The sequence below is a fragment of the Gavialis gangeticus genome, unplaced genomic scaffold, assembly GCF_001723915.1.
Source record: "Gavialis gangeticus isolate Ggan-Ray unplaced genomic scaffold, GavGan_comp1, whole genome shotgun sequence".
Classification (NCBI taxonomy): Eukaryota; Metazoa; Chordata; order Crocodylia; family Gavialidae; genus Gavialis; species Gavialis gangeticus.
In genome coordinates this window covers 132,922,735-132,939,086 of record NW_017729024.1, presented here as the reverse complement: position 1 = coordinate 132,939,086, position 16,352 = coordinate 132,922,735, and the positions used below count along the sequence as shown (strand labels likewise).

At 44.9% G+C, this 16,352-nt stretch overlaps 1 protein-coding gene across 1 annotated transcript; it reads left to right on the top strand.

Moving 5' to 3' along the window:
- The first annotated feature begins 2,915 nt into the window (after positions 1-2,915).
- On the top strand, positions 2,916-14,511 carry CENPH (centromere protein H). The gene is made up of 9 exons (XM_019517751.1): positions 2,916-3,129; positions 3,873-3,928; positions 4,788-4,836; positions 6,551-6,625; positions 7,893-7,949; positions 8,558-8,621; positions 12,469-12,520; positions 13,987-14,150; positions 14,392-14,511. The coding sequence occupies exons 1-9, from the start codon at positions 3,002-3,004 to the stop codon at positions 14,482-14,484; spliced, it is 738 nt and encodes a 245-aa protein (XP_019373296.1). The 5' UTR covers positions 2,916-3,001; the 3' UTR covers positions 14,485-14,511.
- The last annotated feature ends 1,841 nt before the right edge of the window (positions 14,512-16,352 follow it).

The following is a 16,352-nucleotide window of genomic DNA, read 5'->3' as shown; positions in this document are numbered from 1 at the left end:
TCAGGAAGGCCAACCGCATCTTGTCATGTATCCACAGGTGCAACTTGAGCAGGTTCAAGGAGATGATCTTCCCCCTAGGGACCAGCAGGCATTGGGGGAGTCCCTGTTCCCCCGAGCCAGGAGTAACAAGAAATAACAGTCACAACCAGGCAGAGGGTAGATTCAGACTAGACATCAGGAGGCGCGACTTCACTGTCAAGGCGGCTAGGATCTGGAACCAACTTCCAAGCAAAGTGGTGCTGGCTCCTACCCTGGGGGTCTTTAAGAGGAAGCTAGACAAACACCTTGCCAGGGTCATTTGACCCCAGTACCTTTTCCTGCCAAGGCAGGGGGTTGGACTTGATGATCTGCTCAGGTCCCTTCCAACCCTAGAAACTATGAACTATTAAACCCTGACCATGGTCCTGCCCAGCCCAAAGCACACTCTGGCTGTGCCAGGCTGCCACCTGACAGTTCCCATGCCCACTGTACTAAGTATAATGGTGTGAATAAGGAACTGGCTTTTGGGCTGGGGTTAGGGCTAGAAGTCCTGTTTGGGCAACCCTACAGCATACCTCCATGGTGCCGGGGGACTCTCCCAGATGCATCTGACCAGAGTCTTGCCCTGCTCAGAGTGCAGTTTGTTTGTGCCAGGCTGCTAACTGGCAGCCCCCCATGCCTACCGTACTAGTATAATGCTTTGAATAAGGAACTGGCTTTTGGGCTGAGATTATGATTGGAAATCTTTTTTGGGCCATCCTACACCATGTTTCTTTCCCACCAGGGGACCCTCCTGGACACGTCTGGCCAGGGTCTTGCCTGGCCCAAAGTGTAGTTTGGCTGTGCCAGGTTGCCAGTTGGCAGCACCTTAGCCACTGTGCTAAGTATAACGGCTGGGATTATGTCTGGAAATCCTTTTGGGGCTACCCCATGGCATACCTCTGTGGCACTGGGGGACTCTCCTGGACACCTTGTAATAAACTTGCTTTAAGTTAACATTTGCCAGTGAGTGACCCAGTTTTAAGTTACTTTACCAAGTTTCTGGGTGGTGGCTGGAGGTAAACATTAAAAGCTGTTGAAAAATCCCTGTAAACATGCTTCAGGGTGGAGGGGGTGCTTTAATTAGAACGGCTCTGAAGGCCACTATAATTAAAGTGCCTGCAGTGTTGCATGTATTCAGCATCCCATGCTTCAAAATGGTGGTGGGGTACTTTAACAAAACTTTGGTGCTTGGCATGGCCAAAGCACTCTTTGGACCAGGCAAGACCCCTGGTCCGGGGTGTCCAGATGTGTTCCCCAGTGCCATAGAGGCATAGCGTGGGGTGGCCCAAGAAGGATTTCCATCTCTAATCTCAGCCCAAAATAAATTATTTATTTGAGCCCATATACTTAGTGCAGCAGGCATGGGGGTCTACCAGTTAGTAGCCTGGCCTCAAGAAACCACGCTTTAGGCGGGGCAAGACTCTGGTTTCGGGAGTCTGGGAGAGTCCACCGGTGCTACAGAGGCATGGTGTCAGGTGAGAGAGAGAGGATTTCCATCCATAATGTCAGTTAAAAAAAATTACATGGGCAGTCCTCAGATTTACAACACAATTGGTTCCTGAAAACCTTGTTTTAAGTCGAAACATTGTAACTGGGAACCAATTTTCTCATAGGGAACAATGTTATCAATGGGGCATTGGTTCCTGAACCAAGGCCCGATACCCTGTTTTCACCAAAAATACCGCAGAACTTTGTACTCAATCAATTATGGATGAATAATATAGCTACATTAATGTATTTATACTGTAAAGAGCAATCATATTGATTTAGAAGGACTTCTCTGAGGTGACTTTGCTGGACTTTTTGAAGGGTTCTTGGCTGGAGTCTTCTCCGGAGTTCTGGCTGCAGGATTTTCTGGAGTCTCGTCTGCTTTCTTAAAGAAAGTGTCCAAGGGAGTTTGGACAGGTGTTCTCCAGGGAGATGAGCAACGCAGCAAACTTGTTTGCTGGCCTAGCGTTGAATTGGATCAAGCATTGTAAAGTTGAAACTGACTTCATAAGTTGAAACAGGGTGTCAATTTACAATTGCAATTGTAAGTGCAAAATGAAACACTGTAAGTTTGAGGACTGCCTGTATTCAAGCTGGTATACTTACTACAGTGGGCAGGGGGAGACTGCTAGTTGGCAGCCTGGCATGCACAAACTGTGCTTTGGATTGGGCAAGACTCTGCTCAGAGGTGACCAGGAGAGTCCCCCACTGCCACAGAGGTATGCTGTGGGGTGGCCCAAAAAGGATTTCCAGCCATAATCCCAGCCCAAAACCAGTTCCTTATTTGAGCCATTACACTTAACACAGTGGCTGGGGTGCTGTCATTTGGTACCTTGGCACAGCCATACTGCACTTTGGGCTGGGCAAGTCCCTGGCCAGAGTCCCCTGGTGCCATAGAGACATGGTGTGGGGTGGCCCAAACAGGACTTCCAATCATAATCTCAGCCCAAAAGCCAGTTCTTTATTCAAACAATTATACTTAGTACAGTGGTTACAGAGAGCTGCCAGTTAGCAGCCTAGCACGAACAAACTGCGCTCTGGCAGACCCCATAGCCACGGGTGCAGACCACGGGTTGAGACGCCCTGCATTAGACGCCCAGGACGAAGGCGGGATTTCAGCTGATGAATCCCGTCGGCAGCTGCGCCCCGGCTGAATCCGTCCCCACCCCTGCAAGGGAGGGGCGGGGCCGGGGCCGTGCCGGGGTGCGTGCGGACTGCCTCCCGCCGGGGACATCCCCTGGGCGACTGGCACGTGACTACCGCAGCGAGCCCACGGCAGCTCCGCCCCTACGTCACTGCGGCCGTGGCCTGGGGGCGGGGCTCGAGGGCCACTGATGTCTCCGCGCGCAGAATCCTGGCCAGTGTGCGGGTTGGCTCTGACGCTTCCCCTCCCGCTCGGGGCTGAGCGCCGAGTCGTGGATCGGAGCCGCCCGGGTAGAAGCAGTCGCGGGCCGCGCTCGTCGCTCGGCGCGGGCGGTTTGAAGACGCCGGGATGGCGGCGCCGAGGCGCGCGACCCAGCGGGCGGCCCCCAGCACCGCGCCTGCCGCTGCTGGCCCGGGGGCGGCGAAGGCCTCCGTGGCCGGCGTGGAGCAGAAGCTGGACGTGCTGACGCTGGTCCGGTGAGTGCCCGCGGCGCGGGGGGCCCCGCACGAGCTCGCCCCAGCCCTGCGCGGGCTTCTCGCTCCCGGGTGCTGATGAAGCCTGTGAGCCAGCGCTGCCGGGTCTTAAGTATGCAATTATGGTATTGGAAGCTCAAAAGAGTATCGTATTTGTTGAAAAACGATCGTACACGGAAAATATATGCAAATAAGTCTTCTTTACTTTGCATTGCTCACTGTAGTCGCCAGAGAGCAAGTGACAACGGCTTAGCCAAGTTGAAACGTTTCTCTGAGACAAGTAGTTATAAGAGTGGACATTTTTATACATGCAAGTGCCCAGTACTGCAGCACTTGCGGTTGTATAAGTGGCATCAGTGCTGAGGAAACGGCAGTGGCGCACTGTTGAACTAAAACACATCAGAGGTGCTTTAGTTCAAAGGTACGCCGCCACTTTCTGCGCGCTGACGCATGTTTCACCACTTACACAACCACACGCACGTGGCGCAGCACAGTCCGCATCAGCTCGTGTGCGGAGCAGACTCAATTAATAGTCTGCTCTGAAGCAGCGCATCTCCTGTGTGTTGCAGGACAAAAAAGTTTATGTATAGATACGGAAAGTGCTGAAGCAAACCCAAAAGTCAAGACTACCCAAGAGTGACTTGGGTTTCGCATATGGTGCATCAATCAGCTGCACCCATGGGGAGATGCTGCTGCAATGCGTAGGAGCTCAGAAGGGCTCATGTTGTTCGTGTCTCTCCTTGCAGGCTGCGGGAGCAGTTAAAGCAGCAGTTCATGGAGTGCAGCACTGTCGTTGACGCAGGTGGGGTGTTGTATTGGGCTCAGCCTCCCCTTGTCCCCCCAGCTTACAGCCTTAGGGTGCTTCAGGATCCCTTACTGCACCTGGATTTTCAGGTTACAGCTATGGCTAGGAGTGGGTTTCACCAACCTCATCTGGGGAGAAACTTGCAGCCCTTTGTTTCTGATTCATATCTGGCCACCATAATCGTTCATGCTTTTGTGATTTTTGAGGCTAAATTACTGCAGTGTAGTCCATATTTGGCTGCTCTTGAAAGCTGGAAGCTGCAGCTGGTGCAGAACACACCAGCCCTTCTAACAGTGATGGGTCACCAGGAGCATGTCATCCCAGTGCTCCAGAGCCTCTGTATTGTCTTCTCAAAAAGCTACTGAAAGCAATTAAAGTGCTGTTTTTTACTTTGAAACCCTGAACCCTAAGTTCTGCAAAAAAAAGACTGCAGCCCCCTTTACTTTGCCTCAATTGCTAAAATCAGGTGAGAGCGACCTCCTGTGAATACCAAATGTGTGTCAAGTTAGCTTGGCAAAAGCACATTAGAAGTCATTCTTGGTAGTTGCTTCTCTGCTTTGGAACTCTCTTTCCCTTGTGGCCCACCAGAGCCTGAGGCTGGTCATCTTTCAGAAGCAGTATAAGACCTTATTTGGGGAGGTTTTTAGTAAGCAGAGTTAAATTTTGGGGCATTATCTGGAGAATTAGTGTAATTATTTATTTTATCTGTTGTTTTGGCTTTTTTTTAATTGTAAGTCACTTTTGAGGGAAGGTAGCATAGAAATTAAGTAAATTTCACTTGTTCTATATAAATAGGTTGATGGGGTTTATTTGTTTGTTTGATCTGCCACTTTAACACTGAATTCTTCCTTTGCAGGTGAGGAAAGCATTCCTGACCAAGTCATGGAAGAAGGATTAATTGAGGCGTATGTCTTCTGATAACTTTGTTTCTAAAACTTGTCAAATAGAGTGAGGAAAGGGGTGAAAACTCATGGGTTCTGTTCCTTTTCCTGTGCTCTTTAATGCGATCTGTAGACTGATGTTAGAGCTTTAATTTTATTGGACTCTCATGGAGAAAGCATTGAGGAAAGGTAGAAACTTTGTTCCATGCCACAAATAGTTTTATCCAATGTTGCTTCTATTCCTTAAATCCTTAGAATGTGTCTTGGAATTTAGCCATGTAACTTAAAGTACTAAACTGTTATTTGCAAACTATGACATTGTTTTGTCATTTGATAGGTAGCTTGATCCAAACATAAAACTGCATTTGGTTTCCAAGGCTGCATCCAGCCAAGCACAAATGTTTGGTTCCCCAGAGACAACTAGCAGTGGAATACCTTGTGCCACTTTTAGCTGTCCCTGGGAAATGCCACGCCACACCCCCTCTACAGCACGCCAGGTTACCTCAGATGGGGTAGAGGAGGCTGGGGCCAGCACAGTTGCTGGCTCCAGCAGCCTGTCTTGGGGGGCTGGGGAAGCTGCAGCTGTATTACACCAGCAGCTCAGAGCCTGGCTGGCAGGTGGAGGGTGGTTCCAGCTGGCCACATTCCAGTTTGGGGCAGTGTGTGCTGTCCACATGCTCTGCCCTGTGTTTCTTCTTTGCAGGTTTTTTTGATCTCTAGAGGTAAAAAAAAAAAAAAAAAAAAAAAAAAAAAATCCTGGATCTCTAGAGGTCAAAAATCCCCACGCTGCAAAGTGGTAGTGCAGGAAATGCCTGTGTGTAGTGTGTGGCATTGTAGATGAGTTTGCAATGCCATACCACATGGACACGCTCGTCTGGATGCAGCCCAAATGCGCATTGGAATTTCAAGTTGCTCATCCCTTGTTTATTAATGTTTTTAAAAAGGAATGCACTCTTGCAATTTGATGCGATGATCAGAACTTCTTTTAATATCACATTTCTCATTACAAATTCAGATCAATAAATATCAGGAAGAGAAATTCAAATACAGATTAAGTTTCAAGCAAAGCATTGGCAACAGTAAATATACCCCTTTCTAACTGAGTGTTGGGGTTTTTTTTATACAAGCTAATAAATAATGTAGCAGAGCTTGAGTATTTTTGTTTTAATAGCTTGAATATGCAACTTCCTATGTCCTAGTTTTAACCTTTGCTATTTAAAAAGCATTAGATATACCTGTATCAGACCTACTTATCATCATTGGAAGGTTTCAGCCTTGCCTTCAGCACTACAGGGCACCTTTTGAGCTAGAGGGCTAAGAAAACTGACAGCAGGAGAAAGTTGTTATATAAGAAGATTGGGGTTATGGGCTGTTTGCACCATGTTATACATTCAGAGGGTAGCTGAAGGAAGTGACCTGGCTTGCATTTTTTATAACCCTAGAGGTTGAGGGTTGTTTCTTACTGGCATGGTATACCCACAGCAGGCCAGAAGAGTTGTAGGGAGAGGGATGGTTGAGCATTTGAATCTTCCCTGTTCTTGCTAAGCTTGAAGCTGCTTAAGAGGACTGTGGCTGTTGTTGCTTCTTTGGTAGCAACAGGATTGGAATCCTGAGGATACTGAGTTTGGTAGGTAATTTTAACAACATAACTTGCTAGGGGAGCAGGGAGAGGGGGTTATAGAGGAGTTTTTGTTAGATTATGAAACTCTTATTTATCATGCTGCTGCTTTTGTTTTAGTACTGTGGAAGAACTGGAAAGAGAAATGGAACAAGCAAAGATTTCTTTCCAAAACAAGACATTGGCATTGCATAGGTAAAATGCTCTTAAATTGTATTTTGAAATTCTGTTTAAATAAGAACAAACCTACATAAAATGTAAACTACCTAGTTTAATGACTAGCTGTTCCAAGCTTGTAGTTCTTCTGCATTGTTTGACTGGCTATTCAGATAACCCACTGTCGCAGAGCACTTAGGTGCCCTGCGCCTGAGAGCAGGGGCAGCCCAAGAGAAGCCCCTAGCAGTGAGAAGGGGGAGGCGCAGCTGCCAGTCACCTGGGCAGCACAGGTGCCGGTTGCTGGGGCAACCGGCGAAACCACTGACAGGAAGGGGCAGGGCTTAGCCCTTCTTAAAACCCAGGCAGGAGGCCAGGGTGGCAGTGCCTCCTCTGACAGCCAAGGAGTGAGGAGCTCAGCCAGGGCAGGAAGAAGGCCAAGGTTTGGCTGCACGAGTATCTGCAGGTTGCTGCTGGAGTATTTGCCCGGTAGGGATTAACTGTTATACCGGATGGTTTAGTTTTATGTTATAGCCCGGGGGCGGGGCTTTGTGTTTTGTGTTCACTGTTTCACTGGAGGACCGGGTGAGGCTATAAGGGGTGGAGGAGGCCTCATAGGGACTCCCCAGTAATGGGGGGTGGTCTCTGGTGAGGACAAAGGCGCAGTATGTTGCAGGGTGCATTGGCCTAGCCCCGAGAGTGGCAGCGAGGAGCCCCGAGAGTGGCAGCGGGGCGGCAAGGAGCCCTGAGGGCGAAAAGAGGCCGGGACATAACAGGACTAGTCGGATCACACCAGCACCATCTGCGAGGCTTGGGCTGCGGTGTAGGGGAGGAAAAGGAGCCGCAGATATATGCACCCCGATGACAGGGGGCACTAAATGGGCAGCCTCCTGCTAATTACAGTAATCTATTAATTACATAAGATCAAGGCATGGCAGGTGAGTTAGAGGGCGGTTGGCCCATTACAGGAGGGTGGAGCCATATCGGGAGAGGCTCCGATAGTGGCACTCCTGTCACACCCACCTTCAAGCTTTGGAGTAAGGATTCAGTGGTTGAAAGAGCTTGGGACTGTTGGAGCCAGTGTTTATCCTGATACTCTCAGAGAAACACGTTGTTTATCATTAAACTCATAATATGTTCTGGGTCTCTGATATCCTACGTATGTACCAAGTATCAGGAGAAAGAGGTGACCAGAACTTGGTTTTTCTTTTAGTTTGTTTTCAAGGTTTGGGGGTGGCATTGCTTTGTATTAGTTTTCTCACTAATGAGGTGGGTTCTTTTTTTTTTAATTTCTCCTTACCTGATATAGGGTCCAGATTATGGATGCCCTCCGAACCAAACTGAGACAAAATGATGATGACTCAAAGTAAGACTTTTTTAAACAGGGAATGCGTGGTAAGGGATAAGACACAAAGATCCAGAATAGAGTATTACAAAAAACCTAACATGGTCATTTTATTTAATTAAACTCTGCTGTCCTGTTATAGCTGTATTATTGCATGATTTTCAGCTAGAAAAGAGTAAGGGCACAGTGAATGGTAGGTGTGGGCTTCCATTCTTCCTACTTCGGAAATAAAAGCACACCACAATGCTATCATCACTAGCCAAAGGGCAAGAATCCTAGGTAACTTCTTAAACTAGACTTTTTTCCCATAGCGTTGCAACCTCATAGCCTGCCAAGTTCTGCACATTCTTTGCTCAATAATGCACTGTTGAGCATAAGTAAATGATTTGAAGTAAGGCACAAAGAGAATATTGACTTCTAAAACTTTTATTCAGCATAATAAACCTTAGAAATAAGTGTTTAGTTTTCCAAATGTTAAGGTAAAGCATGGTGTGGTTTTATTGTTTTTGGGTTTTTTTTAAGTTGAATGGTCTTTGCAGTATCCAAATCGTTATGTTAAAATAAATACTATGTTGATTGAAAGTAAATCATTGAAGGGCTGGGAATTAATTTGTTTATTCCCTCATTAGGTTAATCTTGGAGACTATAAAACGCATACTAATGCTTAGTACTGCAGCAATTGAATTTCAAAAGGCAAGTATTTTTGGTGTTACTAATTTTTTTAAGTAGTATGAAGAGTGGTGTTGTAGCCATGATGGTCCAGAAATTATGTGAGATACAAGAAAGAATGTCTTGCATTTGAAAGCTTATCTAACTTTATTCCAACTACATAGTTGTTCTAATAAAATATATCAGTCTAAGAAGTGCTTGCCTCTTGGATAATTATTTAAATGATGTTAAGATTTCAATGGGTTGCCAAAATGATGACTTTTTTTTTTTGAACATGGTTATACAAGACAATCTAGGCTTGTCTACATGAGAGATTTAATGCCCATTGGACTAATTCTATTGCACACTAGTGTGGCTGGCAAAAATTGTGCTAATGTGCAGTAGGTTAGTCCAGTGGGCATTAAGCATCACACAGTGTTCATTTGCGCTAATGCTCAGTAGCACCAATTATGGCACATTAAGTTACTACCTATTACAGGTATTAAACTTAATTACAGCGCATTTAATGAATGTGTAGATGCACCCTCTGATCCTTCTAGGGAAGGAAAACCCTGATCACTTGAGAGAGCTGAGACCTGCTCAGACTTTCAGTTTGAGATCAAAGCTGTTATAATGGAGGTAACTGTTGTATGTTTGTGGTTGGGAATTATTGCCCTGGGGTGTCTATTCTCTCTCTGGACATGCCACATATTGATTTGAGTTATGGTCCCTCCACCTTAAAGAAGATATAGAAGAACCAGAAAAAGTATACAAAAAGGCACCAAGGATGATCAGGGAAATGGAAGCTATGTGAGGAGAGACTAAATAGGCTAGGCTAATAAATGGTGTAAAGAAAGTAAATAGGGATTTATTATTTATCTTCTCCCATAATATCAGAAATAGGGGACATAAAATGAAATTAGAGGTGCACTGATGTATCAGTGCCAATATGATATGGACTGATGTAAGGAAAATTGACATTATCGGCAATAGGCTTTTATTGCCTGATGTAGCCAATAACATTGCTGATAAGTGTTGCATGCAAGCGTGCAGCTGCAGCATGTACATGGCCAGGAGTGCAGCCTAGCATCTTGGAGAGCAGCATCAGGCTGGTCAGTCTGTGTGGCGGAAAAGGCATAGGGGAGGGAAGGGGAGGGGCAGATTGAGGCCCTGTGGTGAGGGAGGGAATGGGACAGGCGCTGCACAGCTGGGGCAGGGTGGGTTGCAAGACAAAGTCTGTGGTTTATTCAGAGAGGGTGCAGGCAGTGTGGCTTCCACCACTGTGAACCCTGGAGGAGGCATGGGGGGCATGTGCCCCACCCTCCAATCTGTGTGTGGAGCAAGGGCAGACTGCCACTGCGTGCTTGGGGCTGGAGGCTGTGGCGGGCTGTTTCTGGCAGTTGCGCTCAGGAGGGGTGGGTGGTGGCATGCTGCGGGGGGGTGGGGTTTGGTAAATTTTGGGGTGGCTCTAGTCCTCCCTTCCAGCACCACCGCCACCCTCCCTGAGCTCAGCTGCCAGGAAGAGCCCGGTGCAGCCTTCAGCCCCAAGCGTGCAGATCTGGGAGGCACGTTTCGCACAGCAGCAGAAGTCACACTGCCACCCACACCCTCAAGGCAAGCCGCTGACTCTGTCCTGCACCCTGTCCCGCCCTGCCCCAGCTGTGCAGCTCCTGCCTCTGCCCCAGCCCCACTCCTCCAGGGTACACACAGGTGTGGGAGCTGCAGCCCTGTCCCCAGCACTGCCCAGACGAGCCACCAGCTCCATTCTGTGCCCCAGCCCCACTCTCTCCCTTACTGTGGGAGCCTCAGTCTCCACCCCACTCCTTGCCTCCAACAGACCTACCAGCCAGATGCTGGACTCTAAGCTGCTGGGCTGCATATCAGCAATTGGACTGGTATCGGCCAATATGTCTGGTTAGTAATCAACCATCATGTTGGCCCAAAAAATCTTTATCGATGCACCCCTAAATGAAATTTTTAGGTAGCAGATCTGAAATTAAAAAAGAGGGTTCTTTTACACAGCGTATAATTAACTTGTGGAAGTCATTGCTAGAAGGTGTTGTGGAGGCTGATAGTTTTAACTCAGTTCAAAATGAGGATTGGACAGATTCATGAAGAAAAGCTTTGTTTTTAAAGGACTGGTGTAGTCTGTATAAAATTACAATCAATTTCCTTTGCTCTCCCCTTTCTTCCTCCCTCTCACTTGAAAAATGCTATAAAGCCATAGTTTGTTTTTTAATTTTTGTTTTATTTTATTTATTGGATGTATGCTGCCCTTCCCAAAAAAGGCTCAGTGCAGCATACAATAAAAAATAAATTAACTTATAAAAACAGAATAAAATATTAAAATAAGATGGTATACTAAGACTCTCTTCTCTCACCAAAATTATAGAGGAAACCCACCTCGCCTTCTGCTGGCTTTGATTTTTCAGGAAAAGGTGGTCATGTCCCCTTCTCCCTCCCATCGCCCCTCTTCTCCCCACCCCTCACAGCCACCTCTTCTCCAACCTACCTTCACTACCTCTGCAAAAGGAAAACAAATCTCTTTCCATATTCCCTCCCATCCCTACCCACTATCACTTTGTTGCCTCACACCCCAGAACCCTACAATCCATCTAGTCTAAACCATATAACAGATACCATAAAATCTTACCTAGTACATTCTGCATCAATCTCAGTAACTTGTGGCTGAAATAAAGCCTGTTCTTCTGTTAAGACATTTGGTTGTGATTTTTAAGACTTCAAATGTTAGATTCCTCATCACATCTTGCAAGAGATGTTAATGGCTACTTATCTTTTTCTAGTTAAAGAGAAAAAAGAAACTAATTTTTAGTTTGAAATTGTTTAGCTCCATTTCAGCCAGAGGATGTTAGAATAATGTTGTCTAATAGATGAGAGAGAGCCTTTCTCTGTGCAAGAATTAAGATTGTGAACCAGTTGCTGCTCAACTTTTCCTGAATAAAGTCCTTTGTTCTGCTAAAAACATTAACGTTTTTGTTCCTAAATATGTAACTTTGAATTTTTGCTGTGTTAAAATATGTATTTGACTGCTCCCAAATATCAAAATGACCCAGATTGGTGGAGTACTAAACAATAAAAAGGACTCATGAATTATACAGAGCAATCTGTCACTTGCAAATTGCATTAGAAGTGATCTTATTTTCTTTCAGGTAGTAAAATATTGACTGGCATTGGGCCAAGAATCTTGTAGTTTCACTAGAAAACCACTCAGTGGAGAATTATCAATAATTACATTCTAAAATCTATCAGCCTGTCCTCACATAATCTAATATGTGCTTTACTGACTTTATTTTTCTTTTATAGTTAGACTTTAAAATTAAGAGATGATGCAGTAGAAACTTGTAAAGAACTTAAAAACCCAGTTGACTTTTTAGAATAGTTATAATTGCCATAAAGAAGCTTTTGCAAATCATGTTATACCCTTGGTTACAGCTATACAGTTTGATGGCCCTCAAATCAGGTGTACAGGTATAACTAATAGCAGAAATAGCAAGACTACAAGTGATGTGCTACACTTGGAACTCATACAAAGTATGGTCTGTCTTGGCTTTAACAGTAGTAAAAAATAAAATAGGTATATAGGTAAAATGGAGTAGACAGGAAGATCCCTTTTTCTAATATTAATTCTAAGTTTTGAGAAGTAGTTAGCCATGCTAAGTCTGAAGTCAGGCAGAAAGCACAGTGTCTGAGAGAGTAGACTGTAGCCTATGAAAGCTTGTGCTTCTATGAACAAGTTTGTCTGAGATGCCACCCTACCCTGACTCCTTCGTGTTTTTTAATTCATTTTGTGTATTGGATTAGTATCTGTCAGTGCTCTGAACTTCAAATGATTGTCAATGTTAACATTATAAAATACTTTTCTTTCTCATAGCAAGCACGTGAAATGGAAGAAAAGCTGAATGATATTAAAAGGAAACGACTCTGTAAGTGTGTATCTGCTATTCATTATCTTCCAGGTATACAGTTTTGAGTTTTAAAGGGCCTGTCCAGAATTTACTACTTCAAAGCCTTGCACAACTATCAAGCTCTGGATCTATTTGTTAAATGTCTAAAAGCAGAGTAATACACTGTAAAAAGTTAGCTGTTATGCTGAGTGCCTGCATGAAGTAAGATAACTGTTGGAATTTAACCTTGTTGGTAATTTTTGTTGTTTTTGTTTTTAATAATTAAATCCAAAAACTGTTAGACATTTGCAGAGAAGTTAGTTACTTTAAAGGAATGCTGTAAAATAGTATAACAAAGTACTAACTATATATCATATAGTGTTACAATAATTTTTAATGACCACACCCACGCAATTACAGTTGCATGCATTTGATCAGAATACTTAGAGCTGGGTTAGTGAAGATGATTTTAGCTGTCCCATGCTGGCTGTCTCCAGATAAGCGCAGATAGGAAAAAATCCCATTCTTCTTGTCCTGTTTTATCCCTCAAGATTTCTTATTATATCAGATCTAGAAGGAAATTTCCATACGTTCTTATCTTTATTTCCAGTATGCAACACCTTCTACATAATCTGTTTGTTCTTTGTGGGTTTCCTCGTAGCCCGTCTAGTCAACATCTGGCATGCTGTCTCCTTGCTATTGTTTACATGCCTTTTCTTTTATATTAGCATATGTAAGGTTACTTTTGTTGTGGTCTATATATTAGTTTCCTGCAGCAAGCTATGACTGGCAAGATATTAAAGCAGTTTGTTATAGGATAAAAATGGCAGATGCACTGCAAAACTGTCATCCATCCTTCTTTGCAGTTCCATGACAATTTTAATACTTGGCCAGCTATCTACAGTATCCCACAGTCCCCTGCTCTACCTTCCCGCTCCAAGAGGAAGGGAGGGAGAGTGACTGGCTCTTTGATGGTTCACTGCTGTCAGGATGCCCAGCATGCTGCCCCCAATCCAATCCTGTCTATTCATGGGACCATTAAGATTGGCTGTGTCCCAGACCCCAGGGGCTGCCCCCTATCCAGTCCCACCAGTCCAGTCTTGATTCCATTAGAAGTAGATTTGCTGAGATTGTGCAAAACTCTATATACCAGGCTGGCATTATTTGTTTTGCCCGTAATCTTAATGTGCAATTAATTTCATTCTCAGTAAAAGTGTATGCATGTGTGTAGGTGAAAACCAAGTGCTCTCAGGCTTTCTTCAAACAAATGCAAACTGTAATTTATTCAGAGTAGGACTGAAATGTATGACAAAAGGATTTGTTTTTGGTACTCTCTCTTTATTGGACCAACTGTATAATTGGGAGAGCTGTTTTCCAGCATCAAGTGCCTTTTCTTGATGATGCGACAAAATAATCCTTGACTCTTTCATAAAATAGTGAAAAAATATTGAGTAATGTGTCATTTAAGTTTGTTGGGTTTTTTTTCCACCCTCTGAATCAAATAGCATTAAAACAAGCTGGAGAAAAAAAACTATTACAGATTCACACCATGAAGAAAAAACAAAAAGAGGAACTAGAGGGTATTGAAGTGGGAGAAATGCTAAAGAGGATACGCAGAAACTTGCAAAAAGAAACAGAAATGACTACATTAATTCAAAATATATTTCAGGTAACCCATAACTTTGAAACAACATAAATTTCTGTAGTTTGAGCTATTAAGATTTGGTATTTTCTGTCAACTAGGCCTTTTTAATTACTCTGAACTTTAAAATTAACCAAAACAAACAAACAAAAAAACAGCAACTTAGCATCTTCTTAATAAGTTAGAACTAAACTAGCATTTTAATATTCTAGATACCTTTTTAACTAAATTTAATCAGAAAACTAACTAATTATCTATCTTATTGCAGAGTATCATTATTGGAAGCAGAGTTAACTGGGCAGAAGATCCAGCTTTAAAGGCAATTGTTCTACAACTTGAGAAAAATGTGGCTCTTATCTGAAATTTTAAACAATAAACTTTCAGAAATAAACAATTAAGTATAACCCAAATGGACTAATAGAAATACAATCTAAGTGTTGCTTCTCCAACCTAATGATTCGGGCATTATTATGGAGCTCGTCAAAGCAGAATTTAAATCCTTGGTATAAAACAAAATTGCTTAATGGACTAACCAAGGGTAGCAAACATTTGGTCCCGTCAGGCTGGAGCTTGCCACCTAGCTCCCTACTGAGGCTGCAAATATTCCCATCCCTCTCCCCAACTCCTCTTAAGTCAAGCTGCCTGCACTTACCCTAGCTTCAGATACCTTCATTGCAGTGGGGCCAGGTAAGTGCAGATATGAGAGAACAGCAAGAAGGGTTGTATAGAGGTGCTATAGAGAACAGCAGCATGTTGCCCTGGGCTGGGTCAGACCTCCTCATGGGCTGGTTTCACCCATGGGCTAGAGCAGGAGTACTTAACTTCCAGCCAGCAAGCCAAATGCAGCCCATCCAGCCTGCCTGGGAAGAAGGTTAGGCACCACTGGGCTAGGGGATGCTGACATCTGGACTAAACTATTACATTAGTTTGACCTGAGTAAAGTGCTGTTCATAGCTGTTTGACCATAAGAGATATCAGGAAGGAAACTTGCAGTTTCCTCTGTTACCCCTTTGCTCCAGGATGGAAAGTAATCTTCTAGCTGTTGTGCTGGGGGTGGTAAAGTAGCATCTTGCCTCCACTATGACGCAGGCATTTCTTAGAGGACCTCCTAAATCTGTTGATCTGTAAAATACTAACTGTAGAAAGCTTTTATGTGACCAGTGTTTTTCATAGGCCATGACATTACAGCAGAGTCCTGGTTTTTTTGGTTTTTGCCAAAAATTTTAAACTCGTTTTAAAAGTTGTACTAATTTTTATCTTCTAAATGATGATCAACCTGTTTATATTCTCTATGCCAAAATATAGCCAACCTTGAAGAAAAAGCAGGTAGTATAGAAAATTAAGTGAAACTTCTGTAATGGGGATACTAGACTCTCTTGGTCCCTTGGGCTGGATCTGGACTGCAGGGAGCCTCGTGGGCTGAATCCAAACCAACCTTGAGTTGCTGGTGGCTTGAGCAGTGTCAGGGAGTGTCGCAGAGCACTCTGGTGCCCTGTGCCTAAAAGCAGAAATGGCTCAGGGGAGACCCCTAGTGGTGAGAAGGGGGAGGCTCAACTGCCAGTCACCAGGGCAGCACAGGTGCTGGTTGCTAGGGGAACCAAGGGAATCAGCTGACAGGAAGGGGCGGGGCTTGGCCCCTTCTTAGGCCCAAGCATGAGGCTAGGAGAGCAGTTCCCCTCTGGCGACCAAGGAGGGGGGAGCTTGGCTAGTGCAGAGAGAAAGGAGAAGATAGACTGCATGAGCATCCCCTGGTTGCGGCTATGAGTTGGAGTATTTTCCCGGTAGGGATGGAAGGTTGTTTTGACCGGATGGTGTAGTTTTATGTTATAGCCTAGGGGCTTTATGTTTTGTGTTTACTGTTTTAACCGGAGGACCAGATGAGGCTATTAGGGGTTGGAGGTGGCCTCATAGGAGCTCCACGGTAGAATGGGGACCCTGGTGCCATAGAGGATGTAGCATTTGGGGGTGCATTGACCCCAGTCCCGGAGCAAGGGAGGGGCAGTGGGGAGCCCCGGAGCGAGGGAGAGGGCCAAGGCATAGTCAAGTACCATCTGCGAGGCTTGGGCTGTGGTGTAGGGGAGGAAAAGGAGCAGCAGATAGTGCCCCTGGCGCCAGGCATATAAAGTGGGCAGCCTCCCGCTAATTATATCACTCAATCATTTAAGATCAAGGCATGGCAGGCAAGTAAGCAGGTGGTTAGCCCAAGACAGGAAGGTGGAGCCACCAACA